This window comes from Myotis yumanensis, unplaced genomic scaffold (genome assembly GCF_028538775.1).
Source record: "Myotis yumanensis isolate MYYU_CA2020_CCGP unplaced genomic scaffold, mMyoYum1.0.hap1 SCAF_13, whole genome shotgun sequence".
NCBI classification, from domain to species: Eukaryota; Metazoa; Chordata; class Mammalia; order Chiroptera; family Vespertilionidae; genus Myotis; species Myotis yumanensis.
The window spans coordinates 28,050,064-28,076,994 of NW_027223764.1; the positions used below are offsets into that span (position 1 = coordinate 28,050,064).

General features: G+C 41.0%; 1 protein-coding gene across 2 annotated transcripts in view; it reads right to left on the reverse strand.

The window, feature by feature from the left end:
• Positions 1–355: 355 nt before the first annotated feature.
• A1CF (APOBEC1 complementation factor) overlaps positions 356–26,931 on the reverse strand; it is a 78,015-nt gene continuing 51,439 nt past the window's right edge. The window contains exons 6-12 of one of the 2 annotated variants that reach the window (XM_070432779.1): positions 21,213–21,377; positions 17,340–17,437; positions 13,121–13,391; positions 11,738–11,919; positions 4,679–4,815; positions 3,605–3,756; positions 356–583 (exon numbers count right to left, since the gene is read on the reverse strand). In XM_070432779.1, coding sequence (XP_070288880.1) covers positions 432–583; positions 3,605–3,756; positions 4,679–4,815; positions 11,738–11,919; positions 13,121–13,391; positions 17,340–17,437; positions 21,213–21,377 — 1,157 coding nt within the window. In that variant the 3' untranslated portion in view covers positions 356–431. Of the gene's footprint in view, positions 584–3,604; positions 3,757–4,678; positions 4,816–11,737; positions 11,944–13,120; positions 13,392–17,339; positions 17,438–21,212; positions 21,378–26,931 lie in introns of both variants that reach the window. The other variant, XM_070432778.1, reaches the window with a different exon arrangement.

Genomic DNA, 26,931 nt, shown 5'->3' on the forward strand with positions numbered 1-26,931 from the left:
TGAAAAGCGTCCTCCCACCTTCCCTCTGCCTTTGGTGACTTTGGGGATCACAAAACGCAGGTGCAAGCCAGGGTTAAGACTCTGGGGTTGACTTGGCTCTCTGTTGTTACTGTCTGGGGAGGTCAGTTAAAAGCTCTCTCTCCACTCGATCAGGGTTCGTAAATGTGCTCCCAAGACACTCAGCAACCGTGCAAGAGCCACCTGGGGGCAGTGGCTCTTTAGCCTTCTGTTAGAGAAAAGGCTCCTTAGCATCGGATTGGATTGGGAATCATATTCTCCTATCGCGATTCCACAGTTAGTAGAAACTATCGTCTCAGGAAGGGCATCACGTGAAGAAAAGCATTACGTGTGATCATTAGGGGACTGAGTTAGAGGTTTATTTCTTCTAGATAGAGTTTTGTGTCTTATTATTAAAATAAAAAAAGATATCTTCAGAAGGCTCCATATGCATCCCCCCGGGCGGTCACTGCGAAAGTGGGGTAGACCTCATACGTTGTGTATGCTGCCAAGTCTTGTCCGAGGGTCACTGCTTGCTTGAGCTGGGCCGCGGACACGGGTGCAGTTGCGCTAGGGACGGCATATGCTGGAGGAGGAGGCAGAGAAAACTGCGTGAAAGGGATTCCCGTTTGCTTCCCTCGGGCTTACCGTCTTCCTTTCGGAATATGTGCCTATTCTCATCTGTGCATTTTAAAAGGTGCTCTCGGGGGACTCATCCTTTAGGAGGCAGTATTCCTCCATGTGGCAGAATCACTTCACTCTGAGAGAATTAGAAACCCGGGGGGGGGGGGGGGGGGGGGGACAGGGTCCACGAAACAGAAGCTTAATAGGATGCTGAGTGGAGGAAAGTGTGGGATTTAGAGCGTTCTCAGAGGGTCTCAGAATTTATAAAGGAGGCAGGGATGGGGGGTGGGGCTCGGTGGGTCTGCTTCTGCTGCCTCCCCACCCCCACCTTAATGAAATGACAAGACATTGCTTGCACCTGGGAAGTATGTGTAGGGAGTGGGTAGACCAGTAGGATAAATATTTACAGTTTTAGCATGTTTTTATAGCATGGCACCATGGAAGCAAATACTAAGTAGCCTTCCCACAATGAGAACTAACCTTGAAGGGCAAATAGCATCTTCTCCCCCTACCATCAAGCTACCTTTGGATGCCTGACCCCCCCCACCCCCCCTCGCAAGCCAAGTTTTGACTTATAAGGTTTTACATATTATTGATTTCAGACAGGAAGCGAGATGGAAAGAGAGATAGAAAGATCAATCATGAGAGAAAATCATTGATTGGCTGCCTCCTGCATACCCCCTAGTGGGGATCAAGCCCACAACCCCAGGCATGTGCTCTTGACTGGAATGGAACCCGGGACCCTTCAGTCCACAGGCTGATGCTCTATCCACTGAGCCAAGCCAGCTAGGGCTTAGTATTATGTTTAGTTGCTTAGTAATCACTTTTGAAGAAGAGAGCATAGCAGCTCTTATCTTGAAGCAATATTAACCCGTTAGTGTTTTAGAGCAAAACTGGGTATTTGAGATGATCCAAAAATTGTAAAAGATGATGAGAAAAAGGGAAAGTAATTAAGCAATAAACAGGGATCTGATAAAAAAAACAAAAAAACAAAAAAGCCACCCACAAAAGCCCATTTGTATTATGTGCTGTGGAAGTCTGCCCGACCCCCCAGACACATTGATTTCTTTCTGGTGGCTTTTCAGGAGGTGGTGGCTGGAAGCTGGCTGGACTATTTTTTTTTTTAAAAAAATGAATCCACTCCTTGGCTCCTGCACTTTGAGCAGTAATGCTGACTAATGCACTAGTGAAGTTTGGTGCATTTCCCAAGGATATGAGAAATGTGTTAACAATTACTTTCATGATTTTGGAAACAGAATATCTAAAGTAAGTAAGTAATGCATGCATATGTGTGTGTGGCATAGATTTTATCTTTAGGTGTTTTGAATTTTCTTTTGCAATTTGGCTAATTTCTTAGGCGCAAAAGTATTTGTGTTTTAAACAGATTCTTCCCTCGGAGCCTATTATTCTCTGCTTGATCCCGCTATAAAGTTGTGAGAGATTCTTAAATTCTTAAGTATTCCCAAGACACAGTCATGCCCTAAATTTTTTTGCTTCTTGTAGGAGCAAATAAGTATGGATAAGATACGATATTCTTGGGAAAAAGTAAGTCCTCTCCAATGTGAAGCAAACTTTAAAGTTCTCCTGACATTGGCTCATTTATTTTTATAGTACATTTGCTAGGGGTTGTTGGGGTACAGTTCTCTGCAAGACAGGGGTTCAACTTTCTTCAAGAACTGAGAAGTCCTGGCCATGTCCCCAGTGCACAGACATCAACGCCCTATTTTATGGAATGCAATTCTGGGGTTGCTGGCCCTAGTACAGCCCAGGGGAGACCACACCCTCTGCAGTGGCAGCTGGAATTGGGGTCACATTCACGTGTGAAGCATTAGGTTCAGCCTCACCTGCCAGAGTGGAGTATCTATTCAGAATTTTGGGAAATAAAAATAAGTGAGGATTTGGCCCAAGGATATGGATGTGTGGGGTATAGATTTCTCACACCTTCATATAACCAATGTATGGATTAATCAATCAATAGGAATGCCATATTTCCAGGTCTAGTCAGAACTCTCTGATTGGGCTTATGGGGGTATCTGGATACAGTGACAAGTCAGAATGAAATTTTTTAAGGGAAAAGAAATAAACGTTTATTACTTAAAAAAAAAAAGGAATGGAGTTATTCAAACTGAATGCTGAGAAAATATTTCCAAAAGAAATTTGGTCCCCTCTCTGGAAGATTCATTTTTTAAATTATCAGCATTTATTGTAGGTATATGATAAATGCGGAAAAGTCTTTAAATGTGACCCTGAAGGCTTGTTGATCTACAGATAGACTTTATTTTCAGCAATCAGCATATGTCCTGAACAAAAGTTATAGAACAGATGAAATGAGGCTTGATTGTGCACATATTGACTCTCTCTCCCACCCCCCCACAGTTTTTTGACTTAAAATAATTTAAGAAAAATGTAATCTACACATCTTTCATAAATCAAAGTAACAAAAGTAAAATTGAAGATTGGATTTGGGGAGGAAGTGCAAGGATTGCTTAAAAGCTGATTGACCTTGGCCAACTGACCTAATCTTTCTAGGACTCAGGTTCTTCATCTATACAACAGGCATTATGCTAGAACCTACCTCTGTGGCGTGGTGAGCATTACTGAGACAACCTAAAGTACTAATATGCTGGGGATTTAGGTGAGTGCCTGGCACATGGTAGGAGCTCAGATAAACATCAGCTGTTAATAGGTAGTTCCAAACGTTCTTACTGAAAGTAAAAACCAAACCAAAGCAAGTCAGCTGCAGAGAGAATGGCTCATTCAAGATCACATGGCCCTAGACCCAACCCACTCTGCTGCCCAGCTCTATTCTCTTGCCTCAGACTTTAATGATTCACTTATCTGGCAAATTCTTTTTGGTCACCCATGGTGTAAATTGCATTTATTGTAGGTAGAGTTTACAAACAACTCTATGAGTCCATGGTACCAAGCAGGGTTTCCAAGACACTCTCTGCAGGGTGCCCTTTCTGGCCCAATATTTTCATACCTGGAAAAGCAGCCGCAGAAGCGGCAGCAGCTGCTGCAGTGGGAGCGCTGGCCCCATCGGTGGGAATGCCCAGGGTCTGCAGGGTGTACTCGGCTGCGTATGTCTTTGCTTCATCCACGTAGGCACTTAGCTTTGGAGGTGTGAAAGCGTGGCTGGAAAGCACAATCAGGGTGAGCATTTTAAACTCATCCTATTGAGACAGGTAAACATCTAAGGCGCTGTTAGCTTTTGAGGATGATAGGATGACAGAATTTTGTGTGGGTATTTTCATTCTCTTTGCCATTAAAGTTTCCACATATATATGCATGTAGACATATCTATACATTGGCCAGTGGTTGGCAAACTCATTAGTCAACAGAGCCAAATATCAACAGTACAATTGAAATTTCTTTTGAGAGCCAAATTTTTTAAACTTAAGCTATATAGGTAGGTACATTGTTATTAACTTAATTAGGGTACTCCTAAGGCTTAGGAAGAACCACACTCAAGGGGCCAAAGAGCTGCATGTGGCTCGCGAGCCGCAGTTTGCTGACCACTGGTAGAACAATGGTGGTTGACGTCATTCCTGGAGCATACTTGTAACTCATTATATGGCTTTTCTAAGGTGCATGTGAACCATGATGGTTCCTAAAATAATGCATAAATGCAGGTTCCAGGTAAAATTCAGAAGGTGATATCCACTAGCAGAGAGGTTGCATCATTGGTCCAAAATTTAAACCTCAGAGCATGATTTTGAATAAAATGGCTATTTCATACAGTTCAACCTAAATACTACACAGATAAAAGAATAGGTTATACTTTTCATTCTTGTTAAATTTTACAGCTGCAGTTTTCCATTGGTTGATTTTACTACCAGGTCTTCATTGTCTATACAAAATTTGGGGGTTTTGAGATGATAGTCTCATAGTTGGCACATACATCCCAATTCTACATCTCAATGTTTCATTTAATGAAAAGTGAGCGGGTAGTAGACTTGAATATTTATCTTATTGAGATAGTGTTAAAATGCATTTAATTTACAAGAGTCTCTTATTCTAAAATTGATATGATTAGGAATTTGGAGAAGTTACCCACATTGCAGGATTTTGGCTGGCCAGAGCAGGAATGGTTATTTTGTATAAGAATAGTTGCCTTTGATCTTGTCCAATGGTAGAGTGCAGTTGATATACTGGCTGTCCCCAGTTATTTTTCTGACAAATTTCCTCTAATATCTACAAGAGTGAAAAGAAAAAAAGACTTTTCTTTCAAATGTCACATTTGCATTATTTCTCTAGCTTTCAGGTTTTTAACTCTGTCCTTCAGAGTTTAAGCTAATACAAAAAGATATAAAATGCCACATGGTTTAATGACTCATAAAACTTAAGATGAACTCAATTTGAACTCTATTTAAAATGTTAGGTCTATTAATTCATAAAAACCATCTTCACACCACTTAGTCTAATATGTTTTTAGTTTAGTCCATTAGCTGTAACTTTTTACCAATAGTTTAATTTTGTGATTTGTTTGGTATACTTATCCCTGTTTAAAAATTTGATATCCTAGCACTGTGCGGCTGGATTTGCTCATTATTATCTTCAATCCTTCTGTTTATAATGGTTTAGAGAAAATAACCTAAGGATACAATATATTCTTATTTTATGTTATTTATCCTAAAGTTTAACTTCACATTTTCATAAAAATAGAGTTTTAAAGTTTAATTGGTTAGTATTTATTGATGAGGATTGATAGGTGGGTGTTGACAGTTGCAATGTTTTTGGTGAACGACACTTCTGGTTATTCTTTACAATTGTCTGGTTTATGGCAACTTCCTGCATGTTTTGTCTTTTTCTATCATTACTGCAAACTGAATCATGTCTAAAAGCACATATTTTCTTCATCTTGAAGCCACTTTTTGGTGGCCCACAAGCCCTGATACTCCCATTAGTTGGCAGATTCAATAAACCGTGCAAAATCGGGCATAAATCTGAAAAAACAGACAAACAAAACTCTTTGGGACAGAACAATGTCCCAGGATGCCCGTATGGAGCTTATCTCATTTGTTCTAACACCAATCCAGCTGCAATAGCATGACCTTTTCCAGTTTATTCAATTTATAGATTGCTCCTATCTTCTTTATTAACTTTTCTTGTAATATTCTCGGTTTTGTAGCATCCCTTGTCATCTACAAAGCATTCTCTGAAGTTCCCGAACAATAGTAAATTGCTTTAACTGGCAGATAGTCTGTAACATGTGCTAACGGAGTAGCAGCTGTAACTGCTGACTGCAGGTCAGCACGTGTCCCTCGGCTCTTCTTGTTGGAAGTTCACAACTCCACTGTGGAGTTCTTAAGGCTCCATCATGAAGGTTGGGGTGACATGTTCTTCAGTTTTTAAGCCATAGTTGCAGAAATTTGGGGACAAATTAATGAAAGAATTTTCATTAGTTGGTAGAGATGGTTACTCACATCTTAATAAAAAGCATGACCAGTTTCTAACCTGGGTTTGATATTAAAAGCAGAGATCATTACTCATGCTATAGCAGCTCTCAGAACTGTTCTACAGAATTTATGATGATCATTACTTTTTATTTTCTTAGAATATTTCTAGTTTTCCCGGTAGATTAATTAGGTTTCTTATTTTGGGTTTTAACCCAAGGGAGATTGGGTGACTAGCTTTGTGTTTTCTGAGCAAAGCTCTGAGTGCCAAACTCATGGCATTTACTAGATTTTTTAATAATGATCTGTGTACCTGTTAGTATCCTCTCACTGAATTGCCATATAATGTTTTCCCAGTTTTATTGAGATACTAGAGGCCCGGTGCACAAAAATTTGTGCACTTGGGGTGGGGGGATCCCTCAGCTCGGCCTACGCCCAGTTGCAGTCCAGGACCCCTTGGGGGATGTCTACCTGTTGACTTGGGCTCACTCCCCGGGAGATCAGGCCTAAGCTTGCAGTCAGACATCCTTCTGGCAGCCAGGGAGCCCTCAGGGGATGTCCGACTAAAGGCTTAGGTCCCCAAGGGATCAGGCCTAAACCATTAGTTGGACATTCTTAGTGCTGTCATGGAGGTGGGAGAGGCTCCTGCCACCACCTCTGCGCTGGCCAGCCATGAGCCAGCTTCTGGCTGAGTGGCACTCCCCATATGGAAGTGCACTAACCACCAGGGGGCAGCTTCTGCATTGAGCGTCTGCCCCTGGTGGCCAGTGCGCATCATAGCAACCGGCCATTCAGTCAATTTGCATATTAGCCTTTTATTATTATTACTAGAGGCCCGGTGCACAAAAATTTGTGCACTGGCGGGGAGGCGGGGCCTGTCCCTCAGCCCCACTTGTGCCCTCTCACAGTCTGGGACCCCTCGGGAGATAACGACCTGCTGGCTTAGGCCCACTCCCAGGTGGCAGAGGGCAGGCCCAATCCCTAGGTGCCTGCCCTGCAGCTCCTGGTCAGGCTTAGAGCAGGGCCGATTGGGGAGTTGGGGCGCTGCCCCCTGTCATGCACAGAGCAGGGCGGATCAGGAGGTTGCGATGCCACCCTCAGTCACGCTCAGGGTAGGGCCGATTGGGGGGTTGGGGCGCCGCCCCCTGTCACACTCAAGGCAGGGTCGATGAGGAGGTTGGGGCACCGCCCCCTGTCACCCACAGAGCAGGGCCGATCAGGGGGTTGTGGTGCCACCCCTGTCACATACAGAGCTGGCCGATCAGGGGGTTGGGGCGCTGCCCCCTGTCACGCACAGAACAGGGCCCATCAGGGGGTTTGGGTCTCCATACCCTGTCATACACAGAGCAGGGCCGATCAGGAGGTTGCGATGCCACCCTCAGTCACGCTCAGGGTAGGGCCGATTGGGGGGTTGGGGCGCCTCCCCCTGTCACACTCAAGGCAGGGTCGATGGGGAGGTTGGGGCGCCGCCCCCTGTCACCCACAGAGCAGGGCCGATCAGGGGGTTGGGGCACTCCCCCCTGTCACACTCAGAGCAGGGCCAATGGGGAGGTTGCGGCTCCACCCCGTCACACATAGAGCAGGGCCCATGGGGGGTTTTGGGCACCGCACCCTGTCACACACAAAGCAGGGCCGATCAGGGGGTTGGGGAGCTCCCCCCTATCAGGCACAGAGCAGGGCTGATCAGGGGGTTGGGGAGCTCCCCCCTATCAGGCACAGAGCAGGGCTGATCAGGGGGTTGGGGCGCCTTCCCCTTTCACGAACAGAGCAGGGCAGATAGGGAGGTTGTGGCCCCTCCCCTGTCACACACAGAGCCGCAGGGCGATCAGGGGGTTTGGGCGCTGCCCCCTGTCACGCTGCTCCAGGGGCCAGGAGGCCTCGTGGCTCCACTGATCCCAATGCTGGGAGGCCTCGCGGCTCCGCTGATCCCAGTGCTGGGAGGCCTCACGGCTCTGCTGATCCCGGTGCTGGGAGGCCTCACAGCTCCGCTGATCCCGGTGTGGGGAGGCCTCGCTGCTCCGCTGACCCCAGTGCTGGGAGGCATATTACCCTTTTACTATATAGGATAGAGGCCTGGTGCATGGGTGGGGGCCGGCTGGTTTGCCCTGAAGGGTGTCCTGGATCAAGGTGGGGGTCCTGCTTGGGTGCCTGGCCAGCCTGGGTGAGGGGATGATGGCTGTTTGCAGCTGGTCACACCCCCTTCAGGGTGGGGGTCCCCACTAGGGTGCCTGGCCAGTCTAGGTGAGGGGCTGAGGGCCGTTTTCAGGCTGGCGGATGACTGAAGCTCCCAACCTCTCCTTTTTTTCTTTTTTTTTTTTTAATTCTGGGATTTATTTACCTTCTATGGCTGTCACTGGAGCTGAGAGCCGGCTTTAGCTCAGACCTTGGCTGCTGAAAGCAGGTTTCTGGCCTTTGTTTACCTTCTGTATTTGAAACTTTGTTGCAACTCCAGCTTTGAGATCCCGGCTGACTGAAAGCAGGTTTCTGGGGTTTTGTTTAGCTTCTATATTTGCAACATTGTTTCTTAGAGTGCAAGCTCAGAGCCCAGCAGTGGCAGGTGGGGAACGTTGGCTTCCTCTGTCACTGGAGCAAGCAAGCCTCCTGTTCGCGTCAGTGCCTGGCTGCCGGCCGCCATCTTGGCTGGCAGTTAGTTTGCATATTGTCCTGATTAGCCAATGGGAAGCGTGTCGGAGGTACGGCTAATTACCATGTTTCTCTTTTATTAGCTAGGATATAGGATGTCCCTATTTCCCCCCTTTTGTCCCCTCTACCCAGCTCTTGCCCCCCACTTCTCTCTGGCCACCACCATACTGTTGCCTGTGTCCATGGGTTGTGCATATATTTTCTTTGGCTAATCCCTTCTTTAAATTCACTTCTTTAAATTTTTATTTTCAGATAAGTGCGTATAACTGCACTATTATATATTTTCTATTATATCATTTAGAATTAAGATATTTTTTAATTGAACCCTTGTAAATTTTAGCACAATTTAATAAATTATGCTAGAAGCAATTAGGAGATTTTGCATATAATGGAGATACATTTCAATTAATATTTTATTAATTTTTAATTTTTAAATATTTTAATTTGAAATAATCTCATACATGTTAAAAAAAACTATAAAATACTACAGCATATTATATGTACCCTTCACCCAATTTCTTAGGTGTTAATAATTTAAACATAACCATTACACAACTAACAAAATTTGGAATATATTTTTCTTATAATCTCTTTAATGTTACTTAATCCATTTACTTTGTTTTTGTTAATCTTCACCCAAGGATATTTTTCCATTGAATTTTAGAGAGAGTGAAGGAAAAGGGAGAGACACATTGATTGGTTGCCTCCTGCACATGCTCTGATAGAGGGACTGGGGATCAAGCCAGCAACTGAGGTACATGCCCTTGACTGTAATCTAACCTAGGACCCTTCAGTCCACGGGCTAATGCTCTCTCCACTGAGCAAAACAGGCTGCAGCTTAATTCATTTGCTTTTAATCTATATGTGTCTTTATATTTAAAGTGGGTTTTGTTTTTGATTCACCCTCATAATCTGTCTTTTAATTGGTGCATTTATGCCACTGACTTTCAGAGTGCTTACTGATAGAGTTACTGCCATATCTGGCGGCTTCTGGGGCGTCCGGGGCCCTCCAGCAGCCTGGACCAGATCGGATCCCGGGCGGCAGGCAGGCGGCTCCTGGGGCTTGTGGGGCGGGCGTGCCTGCTGCCCGGGACTGGATCCGGTCCCAGGCGGCAGGCAAGCGGCTTTTGGCATCTCCCACGGGGGCCTGGATGGCGGCTCGCGCTGGCGGCTCACGCTGTCCTGCCCTGCCTGCAGTATGCAAATTAGCCGCCATCTTTGTTGGTGGTTAATTTGCATATCTCGCTGATTAGCCTATGGGAGGCGTAGCGAAGGTACGGTCAATTACCATGTTTGGCTATTATTAGATAGGATAATTAACATACATCACAGTGTGAGTTTCAAGTGTACACATATTAGTTTGACTTACATATATTATAAAATGATTACCATAATAAGTTTAGTTAGCATCAATTATCTAATACAAGTGCAATAAAAAGAAAAAGTAGGAAAAAGAAAAAAGTTACTTTCCTTGTGATGAGAATTCTTAGGATTTATTCTCTTAACAACCTGCATATATATTATACAGTGGTATTAATTATAGTCATTATATTGTACATCACATCCCTAGTAATTCATTATCTTATAATTAAAAGTTTGTATCTCTTGACCATGTTCCTCCAATTCTCCCACCTCCACCATCTGCCTCTGTTGACCATAAACCTGATCTCTTTTTTAGAGTTTGGATATATTTTTTTAAGATTCCACATATAAATGAGATCATACAGTATTTGTCTTTCTCTGTCTGACTTATTTCACTTAGCATACTCAAGGACTATCCATGTTGACACAAATGGCAGGATTTCCTCACTTAAAAAATGTGTTGACCATTTGTATAGTTTTTTTGGAAAAATGTCTATTCAGGTCTTTTGCCCATTTCTAAATTGGATTACTTTTCCTGTGCCACATAATTTTTGATGGTAAGGGATTGTGTTATATTCCATTTTCTATCACCAGAACTCACAAAATACTTGTTAAAGAATGCCCAATAAATGGTTTTTGAACAAACAAATGATTGCTGTTTACCACTCTGATAGGAGTTTTTTGTTTGTTTTTAATTGTCTGGGTAGGATTAACAGAAAACTTTGATGTACAAATTTGTGTGTCTAAGAAAGCCAGCAATTCTAACAATAAAAAAAAAATTACTCAAGATGAACATTTAGAAAACCAACTTTTCTACTCGCTTGCAATCATAAGGCTACTTCCATAAATTTAGAGCCTATGCCTTTGGGGTGAGAGTAGAAAAATTTCCTTTGAATATACAAACTGTAATTCTGAGCAAGTAGATATTGGTTATTCAGCCCAAGTGTCTCTGCAGAGAGATCAGCATTACTGCACAGGGAATAGTCTACTGGTTAACTTAGAACCAGCTTTGTGTTATTTTGACTGTGTTTATTATTCAGTTTCCATTCTAAAACAACTTTTATCACTTTTAATTTTCCAATAATAAAAAATACAGCCTCATGCAGAAACTTTGGAAAATTAGAACTGTGAAATGAAAGCAATAAAAGCTCACTGTAGTGCTACTGTGCAGATATCATCACAGTAGAAAACTTAATTTGATATGACTGATGGCGCCTTATAGTTAATATGAGTAATATCACCTTAGATGACATGGTATTTTCTCGTAAACTCAGTGTTTCTGAGAAAAGATGTCCTAAATGGTCCATTCATTGACTGTCATGAATATTCATCATTTGCTAACCAACCTGATTTACATACAATTGCCATTTATTTTGAACTAAGGTCTTGGCTTTATATTATCTTACTTAAGGTATTAGTTGATATTCTCAATAGCTCTCAGGATCTTTGCATTTCAGTGGAAGATTATTTAAGGTACCAAATTTTATAATTGAAAAACAAAAAGAAAATTTATAATGGAACAACACTCAGCACTCTGACAAGACATTATGTTGATTGGTCACTTTATCTATTAAAAACAAACAAACAAACAAAATAAAAGCAAGACAAAACAAAATAGTAACCTAAATAGAGATCAAGTCATGTCATTTGATGAAAGGAGAATAATGGACGTTGGCTCAACTTAAAGAAACTATCTCTGGCATAACGTCACGTACCTGGGGAGCTACTTTAATTCCATGGGGTTTTAAGGTAACAGGATTCATCGGGGTGAGTTCCATCCCAGGTAAAAGATCATAGAGTTTCTCTTCTTTCTTGTCTCCTTTGAGCTGATATCCACGACCCAGGCCTGTGTATGCCAAATAGCCACGGCCGCCCAGTCCTCTCACTCCCGCAGCCCCTACAGGTACATTCATGTAAATTTCTAGGAATGTAAGAAGGCATTAAACTGAATCAAACCACCAGAAAATCACCCTGAATCTTACTGTAATGGAAAAGTTAGCCCAAGTCACATTGATTATTGCCCTGAAGATGGGTAGAAAACCCTAGGATTCTAATGTAATGAAACTCAACATAAGGTAGAGTTCACCAGAGGTGTCTTTCTTTTTTTTAAAAAACTATCTGTGGAAGAAAGCAATACTATCAAAGCTATTGATAATTACATAAGCAACTTTATAATTTAGTATAGAGAAAAAATTTTCTGTTTCTGTTTTCAGTTAACCTTTTATTGACATTTTTTCTGTAGAATAATTAATATTGGGAAGGTATTTTTTTTAAAAAAACACCCCAGCATGATATAAGCACATACAGTGGTCATATCAGTTTTGCATTTTGTCATTGAGCAATAAGTTAGAAATGAATTCTAGTTTTCCAAATATTGCCATCCTCAATGACCTGTTGGAAAACCAACATTGAAAGCATTTTTAAATTAACCATTTTCTATCTTATGTTCTGTCCACATGAGGCTTAAATTTCTATTGAGTTTCATTAATAGATTCCTTTTGATTTTTTTTGTTTTCCACATTGCTACTTTGATTTCCTATTGGTGGCATAAAGATAAAAATGTTAAATTGATTACCCTTCATCCATGAATATCATTCATTCATTGATTTTTTTTTGTTTTGTTATAAAGGTGTTTTTTCCCCCTTGGAGTAGAGTTTGTTTTTCCTTACATTAAAACTGGTTGAAAACTTATATTCAATGTCTGGATTGTTTTATGATGTGATTTCAGATTATAAATGCTTAATGTTTTAATTATGTGACAAGTTACATATGATTGTAATATGGTGATTCAATGATAAGAGAGACATGAACAATTGTGGACCTGAGATTTAGGTTGTGCAAATGTTATGGGTCCCATGCAAAGATCAATTGTGTGGAAAGACTCATTTGTACTATGCTATGACCAAGTTTTCTCAACCAGTTGTAATGTGAAATAAGATTCCTATGGAAGGATAACTATTGGTAAAATATTTGATTTTTTTAAAAAAAATTTCGAGTTCTTTTCTCTCAGTGGACTCATCCAGTTTTACTGAGGCTATTGCAATACAAATCGTTTGAAATCATGCAGTTATTCTAAGGCAGGAGCTGATTCGTATTACCTCTAACAGAAGGGGCTCGGATAATGGCCCTGTTGCCAAAATGTCCTTTGGTGGCTGGGAAATGAAGGCTAGGAATCGTATAGGCCTGCGGGGCATAGAAGACAGGAGCTCCGAGGTAGGCTGTGGTAGGATCATAAACATGGCCCAAAGAATAGGTATACTCTCCTTGTAGCATGGTGCCCCTTCCACCTGTGCCTCGGGTATACCTGACATAGCTGTCCTTGTCCACTGGTTTGGCTAGGGTCACTTCAATGGGGGAGCCATCCAGCACCTGTTTAGAGAGCAAGGAAAAAGCAACAAGAAAGCTATGAAGACAACCACGGGAGGCTGAGCCCTCGTGATGGGTTTCCTTCTGTATTAGCCTATTTGCTGCTATGTGTACTGGCTGTTTTAATTATATGTACTTGGCTCTATAGGTTGATGGCGTGTGTCATTTAAATTTTCCCCTGAATAGTTTTGTTGAGAAGTTGCCCATAAGCTGCCAACAGGTTTTCACAGTGACAAATTGGCCACCATCCATGAACATATTGGTTATAAATTTATTGTCTGAATACAGTCACTGAGACAGAATTATGTAATATTTTTAATGTGATGTATATGGTTTAAATTACATGTTTACATGTTTATGTAATTATATAATTCTAAGACAGTTTAGGTTAATTATGGAGATTAAAATCTCCACTACCTAGCAGGGTACAATGAAGATGAAAGGAAACCAATAAAGAGATCTTATCAATTATTAACTTTTTGGTATGGGTAGCCCAGTTGGGCCTTTCTGGCTACTAGCCAACTAAAGGTCTTGCTCCTTAGAGTTGCTACACAGTAAGTATGTTTTCACTGGGAAGGAGGAGAGACCTAAAAGGTGAGGCACTACCCAAGGAAGAGGCATCTGAGGCCATTACCTTGTTCCCCACATGTACTTCCTTGGGAATAACCTTTTGGCCTGCTGAACAGTTGGTAACGAACAAATGAGATGGTGGATAGTACTGAGGTTTCTCAAGTCGAGCACTCCTGAAAAATTGTCCTCAAGAATTATTGAATTGGTCCTATTCTGACATAAATTTTTGACATTGAAAACAGCTCCAGATAATAGCTGAAGATAATAGTTGAACATAATAGAAGTGTTTAGCTCTACATGTGTGACTCACTTCTGTGTAGCACTGTCATACACAGAGATAAGGATAGCTCTCAACAAATACTTGATAGAGTAATGTATTTCTTATCAAAGAACAAGGTGTTATGAGAAAGCTTTTGTGGCTTCTTTCTAATAACACAATGGACTCCTATTTTATATAAATGAAATAAATTATATAAAATGTTCCTGCAGAAATTCCCTTCCATCCTTATTATCTGATGTCATGAGCAATTCAGTGGTTCCTGGGTCATTGAAGTCTGCTAGATGGAGCTCGTGATTCAGCCTGACCATTTTGTTCAGTCCCTGGGGCAACTTATCCCTCTTTCTATGGATCTACCCTACTTTTTAGTAGCAGGAGCCATTGTCAAATGGAACACTGAGAGAGAATCCAGCTGATATTCAACTGTTACATTGTTATTCATGTGAATAGAAGAAATGGAGTATTGAAGGAATGAAGTAAACTTGATAAAATGCTTTATATCACCAGTCTTTTCTTAAAATGGGAGACCCAAATAGGTCTCTGCTTATAGGCACTTTCATATCAAGAGACCTTTGTAATAGAATGATTACATACTACAAAGTCAGATTTCTTATTGTGATAGATTTGTTTTGTATACCTCTGGCACCCAACAGTGTTTTAAACTCAAAATTGTATTTTAGTTATTTGGTTTAGACATTTCAAGAGTTAAAACAATATCTCATTAATCTGTATATCCCAAGCCCAGCAAAATTTTTTGTACATCATAAACATCCATAAATATTTATAGAACAAATATCCACATCCAAAGCTCAACTCATCACTTTTCTCTTTAAATAGGCTCTCCTGCCTGGCTTCCCTAACAGTATTATTCTGGTTTCCCATATTGAAAATCTATATAGACTCATCCTTCTTTCTCACCCCTACATCCAATCAGTTCCTGAGTCCTTTGAATTCATCCCCCTTAGTCCTGTGTAGAGCTCTCTTCTATGCCCCATTCCCACCCTAGTTCAAGTCCTGTTTCTTTCCATTTGGATGACCAATAACTTTTTAACTAGTTGCAATTACATCTCTCTTCCTATTCTATGAAATTTCAATTATTAGTAGGTTCATTTCCCTAAATTGTAAATATGATAATTATTCCACTGCACAAAATATTCAAAGACTCACCTTGCTTAACAAATTAAATATAAATATCCATATGCTATTTTTGATTTTCCCATACCACATTGTAGTGAAATATCATTATAATATTTAGTGTATATTTAATAATAATATTGAATATCTATTTAACTACATAATATATGTATCTACTTCTATGAAAATATCTACCTATAAATATATATAGCTTTAAAAACTGGGGAAAGTTTGAATATATTTTCATTGTAATTATTCCAATGTTTTCAATTATTTATCAATTAATCATAACTTGGCAGTTAGTTTAATCATCATAAAATAAATAATAATAAATTAGCACTTAATTCAGAATATTCCTTTTCAGCAATCATTTGTATACTTAGGAATGTTTTCAAATTGAAAAAAACTAACCTGCAAATTGTTTTAAATAATCATTTTATGAGATTAAATGTAAGAATCAATGATGATAAAACAATGTTTTGCTCCATAGACATGTATTAAATATGCATTAATTTTTGCTTTTCAGTTTTCTTTTTGTATTTTAAAGTCAATACTTTCCCTCCCAGTACTCAAACATTTCTGTAGGTCCTGGAGAAGCTCTTATGCCCGGGCCCCACTGTATCTGAAGGGCCTACTCCCCAGTGGTCTCCAGCCTCTTTGCCCTGGGTTGGGGTGATCTACATGGGGTCCTCTTCAGGGCTCCTGGGCCTCTGGATTATGATTGGGTTTGGCCCATGGGGAGTCCTGGCAGGAGATAAGAGAAAGAGATAACAGTGAGTTCAGGCTATTTCTTCCTCTGCTCCCTCTCTGAGAAGTCAGCTAAGCCTGGATGTGTTTCTTGACCAAAGATCACTGCTTCTCTTGGAGACCAGTTCTACACAATCCTCTCTGCTTTTGTTTCCTGTTATTTCTCCAGCCCTTGTTCCTTTGACTTAAGGAATGTCAGGAGCTCTAGGTTCTTGCACTATCTCTTGATTCTCCGACTCTATACTCACACCTTTGTAATAAGTTCCTTTGCCATCTGTGTCCTATTAGGACTGACTAATGTGAAGCCCAACAGGTAAAATAGCCTGATGTACATATTATGTTCTCACCGAATTGGTCTGCTTTTACTGTTCTCAAATCATAACTTCCTCTTTTTAAATTCTGTGCCTCTGTCTAAGACTGCCTCTCCTTTTCCATGTTTTGTGTTTGTTTTTTCCTCTTAAAATTCTGCCCAATTTTCATGGCTTCTCATTATCTCTTCTCATATCCATGAAGATTTTCTGATTCTTTATGACCACTCCTTTTTTTGAACACCTTTGCAAAAGTGTTTGTGACTTGTTTTATTCTTCTGGTAGACTTATAGCTCTTTGATAAACATCTTTGATGTTTTTTGTATCCCAGACATTATTTAGCATGATAAGTGGCCTATGGAAGCTCTTAAATGTGTATTGGAGTGATAAGTAAATATATTGGTTTCTACTAGTACATATAAATCAAAAGTAAGGATATAGAAGTTAGTTTTTCCCCAGAGCTCTTCTTGGCAAGGTAAAGTGGTTCCAAGCTTTCCAGTGTTGGAAGATCAAACTTTGAGGGCAGAATAACGGCTACCTTGACATTTTTTCCTGATCATCAGCCCTTAAAACACTACACTACAAAGGTGATAATCTCTTAAAGTAATGAGTGAAAATTGGAATGGGTGAAAAACACCTTGAAATAATCTACCCTAATATCCTTCTTTCTAAGGAAATTGAGCACCAGCAACTCGCCCAAATCAGCCAAAATTAGAGATAGAATTGGACATGTAAGCAACGTGTTTATCATACTTTCCATCACTTCCTTTTTTTCATCTTAAATGAACAGAGGCAGCTGTGTCAGTGTTGGAGAAAGCCTGAGTGAGGTAGACTTGCAGGATTGTTCTTTTGAATAAAATTTCCACACCAAACTTTGATGGAATCTGTACATGTTTTTTTCTTTGTTTACATTACCTTCCCATTTAAAGCTTTCATGGCCTCTATTGCATCTTCTCGGTTATTGAAGTGCACGAAAGCATAGTCTCGGATTTTCTTCACCCTCTCCACAGCACCTATAAACACAGTGAAAGAATCATTATTAACCTTTTGTTCAAGAATACTGTTGGTTGCTCAATTTTAAAAATTAACTTTTGCCTAGAATGATGTTAAGATGGAAACTTGTTTAACATTAACTTGTTAGCGGTTTAGCATGTTGCTATCCTGTTAGTTATACTCACTTGGGTGTAACTTCAGAGACCACGTTTTCTTTTCCTATGCTTAGTTTCTAGAGACAATATAGGATGAGTCCCTATGCCAGGGAGAATCAGAAGAGGTGATAGGTACTCCTTTCTTCCTCCACTATCAAAGTTCAATTATCCTCTTAGATCCAAAGTCACAAAGCAATCAGAGTTTCTACTCAACCACGTGGCTTAATAGTTATAAACTGTCTTCCTTTGTGATAATGATAGTGCTGTAATGTAAGCATAATTTAAAAACATGGCAGTCCTCTCTTCTCTCTCCCCTCAGCACTCAACCCTTGACTTCTTATGACAATGGTTGTACAGAGCAGGATTGTCTTGTCAAGCTGAAAAAATAAATAAAGGTAGCTGAAACCATGAAGCATGGGACATGTAATTAACTGAATTCCAGCATGGTCTCTTTGTTCCTTCCGTGTCAGGTGGGCTAATTCTTGACTCTACCCCATGGCTTGTCTTAGTCATTGAGAAGTAAGAGGTGGGCCTTTGAGGACCTTTACCCTTCTCGTCTTTGATTCATTTATTCATCAGTGCCAGCCTCCACCCAGGTTTTCCTGGACTGTTAGCACCCTGAGGGCAGCATCTGCTTCAGAAGCATCTTGGGGTAGTCTCCACCCAGTTCCTCACTAGTGCCTTGTGCTGCTCAGTAAATAGACATGGAATGAGCACATATTATCAGTCAAGTCACTCTCCAACTTCTATCATACCCATTAGTTGGGTGGCATTTCAGATGATAATGATTTAGGTGTCCTAAAATTCATCTTGCAGATGTTGAAATCAGTTTGCATTTTTGAGCAATAATGTCCACCCACACCTGATTTTGGAAGGGTTGATATATGAAAATTTAGCCTCATAAAACAGACAAATGAGAAAGTGGGAGTTTGTTATCATAAAAGCTGTTTTTCTCTACAATAGTATTCACCACATGGCTACTTTATTGTGTTCCTTCTTTAGCGGATAGGAATTTATTTTGATTGATAATCATTGGGTAGAAGGTGAGGCAATAAAATATCAGTGGTAACCCATCAGCAATAATGAAGACTCTCTGAAATCATAATTGGAAAAATATGACTTTGTTTATTATCAATTTGTCAGGAGACATAAATTACCAGAAGAGAAACACACCGGTAATCCAAAGGGAAGATTATCAAAGGGCCATGATTCTCAAAGTGTGGTCCTCTGAGTGGCATTGTACTATTTTCAGGTTAATCAGGGTTAAAATAACACATGATCAAATATTTGCAGGGAATGCTCTGATTCCTCTGAGGGATCTAATCTCATCTTTTCCACTGGAAAAGAAACTAGGTGGCTCTGACTTTTTCTTTCCAATACAGCAGGTGTCTGCTAGTCTCCACCCTCTGCAATTCACTGATTGTTTTCATATAATTAACTGGGCCTGGCCACGTGTCTCTCTTCAATGTGCAGACTTGGAAAGCTGATAATCAGTAACCGAAAGGAAGCAGCCTTTTAGTAGTTTCTCATTCCTGTCCTTTTCTAAGAAAGGTAATGTCTTCAGTTACTGCAGATAAAACTAAGAGGTATTATTTGCTCTGGGAAGATAGAAAGTCAACGCAAAGTGTGTATGTGTGTGTGTGTGGGGGGGTGGTGGTGGTGGTGGTGGTGGTGAGGAAGTATTATTTATGCACACAATGTCAGTTCCTATGCCCACGACTGGATCAGCTTTCAGATCTCAGTTTACATGTCACTTCTGCTAAACATGAGTCTCCTCTGCACCCCAAGAGTAGACTTTCATTCCTGTTACTCTTCTGGAGCATCTTAAACTCCTTACACACACACCACACTTGTTAGCTTCTTCCTAGTGCTTGGCATATAGGAGCTACTAAACTAATGACAGTTGAATGAATGAGTGAGCAAATGGAGTGGGGATGGAGCACGGGAGTCACAGGGTTGTTAAGAGCAAGCTCTTAACCGGACTTGAATCCAAATCTTGTATTTGCCACTTGCTAGCTCTATGATCCCAGGCAAATTACATAATTGCCTTGGGTCCTAGTTTTCTAATCTAGGGAATAATTTAAGTAATAAAGTAACCTACATGCTAGGGTTTTTGTGATAAATACATGGCACGTGCTGTGAAAGTGCCCACTGCAATGCCTGGCACACAGTGAGGCAGTTGATCCTTCCCAGTCTCTGGATGGATAGCTAGTGGCATGGAGACACCATACACCAAAATGGCAGGGAAGGCAGAGTTCCTGCAGGCTGGGAATAGACAAATCTCTGGTGAATCTTTGAAAAGGGAGAAATGACATCCTTACTAATTACCTTTAGAAAAAATTAGCTTATTCTGTTACATCTGACACGGAACCCAGGCAGCAGGACTATGTGAAGTGAGTATTCTCAGGCAGTTTGAACATGATGGCACCATGGCTTATGTCAATCAACTAACTACTCCAGAGTTACTGCTGGAGACAGAAAAATTCTCATTTCTAGAAAGGTGTTAACACAGTAATACATGTAGGCTAGAGTGTGTTCCAAGACACAGTAATCCCACAAGATGGTCTGCCAAAAAAATGGGATGCAGAGTCAAAATATTTGGTAAATCCAGCATCCTCCATCTCTTTTTTCAGAGACTTTCAAAGCCTATTAGAAGGTTAAGGATTCTGATAAGTCCCACAGTGAAAAAATCTGTTTAATTTTATTGTTTCTAGTGTTTGCAAACTGATTTGACTATGAACCTCTTTTATCAGTAACATCTGCTAACAGTCTGTAGAAATAATGTTCTACAGAACTGACTTTGGGAAAAGCTTGTTTGCACTTTGCTTCTTGAAATGCTTTGCCTGCTTCAGTGTTGTAGTTCTTAATGAGAAAAAGAGAGATGGGTTGTCAATCTCATGAGTTCAGATTGATACTGAAAAGTATTGATAAGATGAGCAGCTAATTATTGCCTTCCACCTTCCCTCTATTCCTTTTTCTTTGCCCAAATGAGTTTTCTAGAATTAATTGTCACCTACTTACTTATGAACCTAAACTCACAATCATTCCATGAGACCAGTGATTTCAAACTGGGGGCACCTTTGCCCTTTACAGTACATTTGGCAATGTCTGGAGACAGTTTTGGTTATTATGTATTGGGGGTTGCTACTGGCACCTAGTGGGTAAAGGACTGGGATGCTGCCAAATCTCCTATAGTGCATAGGACAGACCTCCACAGCAAGAAATTATCTGGCCCCAAATGTCAAGAGTACTGAGATTGAGGAACCATGGATTAGATTAGGCCATGTATTCATTAACACAGTAAATACTTGTCAAGCATCTAACATGTTTCAGACACAAAGACAGGGGCTGAAGAGACAATAAGAGCAAAAAGAACTCATGGAATTTATAGTTTAGTGACGGAACTATGTATTCATTAAGTAATCACACAGATAAATGTAAAACTATAATATTGATAAATGTTATAGGACCATATGTCCTTATTTTCTAATCTAAAGGTATAAGTATAGTTTTAGTAATTTGCATGCAATTCTGAGAATGATAACTGAAAGCTATATTATTTGAAATTATGGAAGTCATTGTAAGCACAAGTGTTTTTAAAATATGTTTTGAACAAGTTATCTTCTACAGTATGTCTTACCTGGTTTAATATTATTGAATTCTTTTTCAATCATCTCTTCAGAGGTAGACAGCATTAGGTTTCTTACATACAGGATTTTCACTGAAGACATTGTGTCTTCATCAACTTCTACTTCTGGTTCTGCCCAGTCTACTGCAATGGGGTGTCCCCATAACTGAATTCTTCCTACAGAAAGGATCACAAGTGTGATTAGTTATATAAAAATCAGGACAACATTATCTCAGTTCAGACTGATGGCCTTTTACATGGAACTGACCCTGGAGATCTTAACTGAACAAGAAGAACAATATTAAAACTGTAGATTATTTATTTTAACAGACATTGCAAATAAATGTAGGAGCTGGCTAGAAGGGAGTTCTGTATTATAAGTGGCTTATTATAATGATTGAATATAAAGGAAACTAGGATATGATTTGAAACTGATCAGAAATGAGGCAGCAATGGGCAAGTTGGGTCTTAGAACATCTACAGGGTAAAGGTTGAAGGTGAGATGGCAAAGGGGGAGAAAATAAAATAATGGATGTAGCGCTCAGACATCAAGCCTGACTTCATGAAACACTATAAAGGTCACTAGGAAGTATTTCTGCTGCTGTTGGAATCTGTGTGGCCAGCTGCCACCACTGAGCTGTCCAAAAAATGGAGCATGGATGCGGGGAGGGGGGGGGGGGCACGGGGCGCAGGCACCCCTCGTTTGTCCTGTGTCTATTTCACTTGGTCAGTGCTCTGATCCACTCACTCTCTTCCCTTCGAGTTTTCTCTCTTTCAGAACATGGACAACTTGGGAATCTGGAGAACAATTTTTTAACCAAATTAAGAAGACAAAGAGCAATGAAAAAGTTTATAATGAGAACCTGAACTCTTCTCAAAAGGCTGGTTGTTATCCATGCCTACGTATATTGTTGAATTCCTATAAATTGCAGTTTACTGAATGTCTTGCCCTATACCAGCGGTTCTCAACCTGTGGGTTGCGACCCCTTTGGCGGTCGAACGACCCTTTCACAGGGGTCGCCTAAGAACATCCTGCATATCAGATATTTACATTACGATTCATAACAGTAGCAACATTACAGTTATGAAGTAGCAACAAAAATAATTTTATGTTTGGGTCACAACATGAGGAACTGTATTTAAAGGGCCAGAAGGTTGAGAACCACTGCGTACTATGTGTTTCCCATATGCCATCTCAGGCCCTTCTCACAGCAACTCTATGGGAAGGGGAACGACTTTCTCACTTTTATAGATGAGAAAATGAGCTTTCTAGAGGATCTGTTTCACTTCGCACCACTCCTGTTATGCCTTAGTCACGGCCTGTACCCCTACACAGTACAGATCTGTGTTGAAGGGATGAGAGGAGGGTGAGGGTAGGCTCAATTTCAAACTTGATTGAAATCTTGTTGCTTTATATTAGTTGTTAAAGAACAAGCTATATTCCGGAAGGAATAAAAAGCTTGAGGGAACAAAATCAGAAATTCTCAGTATTGGTAAGGTTTTATTTGTTTAATCATTACACATGGGAGGCAATTATTTTCAATCAAAATGCATCTTCTTTTTCTTTGCAAAGTAGTCAATGACAGCATCTGTGGCACTGACATTTTAAAACCTGAAGAACAGACTCACCCTAATGAATTAGCTGATGCTAGAGACCCTGGCCTTTGCTACCCCAGCTGGCTAGGTACCTTGTTCTGCATTGACTCCCATAGATAGTTTCTTTCTTTACTTTTTTTCCTTCCCTCCCCTCCTGTCCCCTTCTACTCCTTCCCTTCCTCTTCCAGGCTTTACATAGACTTTGCTGTTTGCCTTATCCCAGGATCCCCAGGGCTCCCAGGTGACTCTGGTTTCTGTAGGCCAGTGGTTCTCAGCTGTGGCCCCACATTGGAATTAAAAAAATTCCTCTCAATGGTGCACTGGATCCAGCTCCTATCTACTTGCAAGAATAGATTGTTACATTTCCAGAATTGTGTGAGCCAGTGGATATCACCTTGGTAGCTTGAAATCAGCCACAGTGGGAGTGTTAATACCATGAAATTGGCAAATTTTACAAGTCAGGGCTTTTGATTTTCTCCTGGGAGTTGGCTGTTGAAGCTTTACCAGCTCATGGAGGACCCCTGGACTCGCCTTCTCAATTCTGGAATAAGTGGTCTGGGCCTCGGGACTCTGATAAACACCTCGTTTCATTTTAATACGCAGCCAAGGTTGAGAACTACTGTTCTGTACACTGGCTTTTGCCTTCCCAGCCTGGTACCATGGTTAAGTCATCCATGAGCCTGAAGATTTGCAAAAGGACAGAAGGAAGAGGCGGTGATTTCCATGAACATCCCTGTGGAAGTCAGTGCTTGGGAGTAATCTGGTAACATAGGCTTTGAAATCAGACAAATTCAAATATCAGATCAGTGATCCGGGCTACGAAACATAATCTTTCTAAGCACCAATTTCCTCAACTGTACTTGCTACTATCTGCTAAATTAAAATCTTCATTTAAAATACAGTATTCTTCCACCCCATTGGCCTCCCATAATTGGAGCTTCATCTGAGGAGATGGGGCTATTCCATCTTGAACTATTTCCAATTTCAAGACTCAAAAGTGAAGGTGAGACAGTGGTGAGTTCAATGAAACAGGCCTCACCTGAGAAGACCCTTCCACGTGGTTAATGTCGGTGGGATGGCATCAGAGGGCCTAGCCCTGGGGTATGATAGCTGATGTTTGTAGGCTTCATCTTACACTGAAGCAATTTGCTAGAAAACTTACTAGCACCTCCTGGAAATTTGGAGGTCTTGTTTGATTTTTAAAAAACATTTATTTTATTGTTGAGAATATTATAGCTATGCCCCATTTTTCCCTCTTTGCCCCTCCATCCAACTCCAGGACAATTTTTTTTATTGATTTTAGAGAGAGAGGAAGGGGGGGAGGGAGAGAGAGAGAGAATTAGAGGGAGAATGAAACATTGATTGGTTGCCTCCTGTATGTGTCCAACCAGGGATAGAGCCCCCAACCTACGTATGTGCCCAGACTAGGAATCGAACCCACAATCTTTTGGTGTACAGGATGATGCTTCAACCAACTGAGCCACCTGGCTAGGGCTCCCATGTCATTTAGAAGGTATGTTATTGATGTTTAATAAATGTTTCCATACTGAATAGTCCCTAGGTCAGTGGTTCTCAACCTTGGCTGCACATTAGAATCACCTGGGAATCTTTTTAAAATCCTGACTTCTGGGCCTCATCCTCCGGAAATTCTGTTTCTTTGTTATGGGGTGGGGCCACAACATTTGTAACAAAGAAACAGAATTTCCAGAGGATGAGGCCCAAAAATCAGGATTTTAAAAAGATTCCCAGGTGATTCTAATATGCAGCCAAGGTTGAGAACCACTGCTTTAGATGGTTTTCTCTGTCTCCAGGTCTGGGTCAACTAAGAAGGAAAAACTTCCCGTGGGCTGTGCCTATCATGTTTCTTAAGGAGCTCTTTATTCTTTAAAACCAGGCTGAACAGAAATCCTTTGTTGTTGAATCTACAGGGGGTAATAGGTAGAATCTCCAAATGATAATAGATTTTGCTCTCAGGCCTCAGTAGAAATGAATCTGTTTGCTGAGACTGGCGATTCACCACTGTGCCCCATCTTGTTGATCTGCTGATGAGGCAGGCTGCCTACACTCCAGCTCAATGAAACTCGACTCAGCTGAGGCCAATTTAAAGGACTGAGGGCGAGGGTGCTGCCTTGATCGTGATAAAGATAGGCAGTGGGTGGGGAGAGTGAAGGAGCGAGCGTCCATCTTCCTGGATCCGGACTGAGAACCCAGAAGGAAAAGTCAGACCTTGAGTGGACGCAGCACAAAGTGCTTGGGAATTTCTGAAGCCCAGCTGCTCAGCCCTGCCCAGTTTCGTCAGCTCCACTCAGGTAAAGACAGGCGCTCTTTCTGTGGGTCCATATGCTGTATTTTTTTAAGAGAGGGGAAGCTAACAAGAAGTTCCGAGTCTCTAGATCAGTGGTTCTCAACCTGTGGGTCGCAACCTCTTTGGGGGTCGAACGACCCTTTCACAGGGGTTGCCTAAGACCATCGGAAAACACATATATAATTACATATTGTTTTTGTGATTAATCACTATGCTTTAATTATGTTCAATTTGTAACAATGAAAATACATCCTGCATATCAGATATTTACATGATGATTCATAACAGTAGCAAAATTACAGTTATGAAGTAGCAATGAAAATAATTTTATGGTTGGGGGGTCACCACAACATGAGGAACTGTATTAAAGGGTCGCGGCATTAGGAAGGTTGAGAACCGCTGCTCTAGGAGCACTGGCTGTCTGGCCCCTGAAAACTTTCCTCCTTTCTGGACTCTCTCTTTCATTATCATCCTCCCCCAGCCCCAGAACCATCGCACACATCTCCTTTTACAGAGAATAAACAGAGAGAGAGTGATCCATGTGGGCTGGAAGCATGGCGGCTGGTTTCTCAAGGGAGTGGCAGCTTAGCTGGGGCTTTGAGCATTGTCAGTTAGCAGAGGGGAAGGGGATCTCCTTAGGGGAAGGGGATCTCCTTAGGAGCCCAGGAGACAAAGATGAGCATGGTGTTGTCTAGGACATTGAGGGGTTTGTCCTGCCAGAAAAGAGAGTTTTTATTGGGAAGTAGAAGGTAGAAAATATGGTTGTAAAGGACTAGGGTCATGGATGGCAGGCCTTGAATGGCAGGCTGAGAGTTTACTGTACTCTTTATCTCATATGCCCTAAGGGTGGGTGAATACTTTAACCTATCAACAGATAGAGATCGAATTTCTGCTGTTTGCAAGAATTTGTGGAAAGGATGGTACAATATTTTGGGAATGCTAATCTCATAGTAATGTTGAGGATGGAGTAGGCAGAGGTTGGGGGTACATCAGAGAGAGAGCAGAAACAGGAAAAATAATCTAAGTGGGGAGGCAGGAGGGGATTTCTGTGCTAGATTATAATGATGTCCTGAGAACAGAATTGAAATGGGGACTTTTCAATGGCAGAATTGTTGGTTTTGAAGAAGAGAGGAGTTGAAGAGGACAGCAGCATGCAATGGGGCCTTGACTTACGAGTGTCCCGACTAACGAGTGTTTTGAGATACCAGCTGTCTCTCGGCCGATTTTTTGCATTGAGTTGACAGAGTAATTTGAGTTAACTAGCTCGGTCTCGGAACGAATTAAACTCGTAAGTCAAGGCCCCACTGTATTAAGTCCCAGTCACTGAGAGGTTACGTTTGGCCCATGAGGAGCTTTAGTGATTCTATGCAGCTGTGAGTCAGATGACACGACCACTGGGTAGTGAGCAAAAAGTAAATGGAAACTTCAACATTAAAAACATGCACCTCTCTAACAGACTCGGCAATTTTGGGTGGGAGAGGGTGCGTCTCATATTTTTTCACTTTCAGCTGCCTTTATGAAAATATTCTTTAAAAAATTTTCCCCACGCTCAGAAGCCATCTTCAATGTTGGAAACTTCTAGCGGGCTAATCCTACTGTTGGTTTGTTTTGTCTTTAAGAATGTGTACCAGGGCAGCCTAACTTCTGCTGTTTTTGTTAATTTGGTTTTCAATTCTGGAAGCTCTCCCATAATGTTCAGGAGAAAAGTTGATTCTGATGTGTCCAATCTGTTGTTATGGAAATCCTCTTATTTTAATATTAATTTATTTTAATACCTTACTCTGTGTAAGTCTGAGCAAATATTTTAGAATGAAGACTTTGAACAATTCT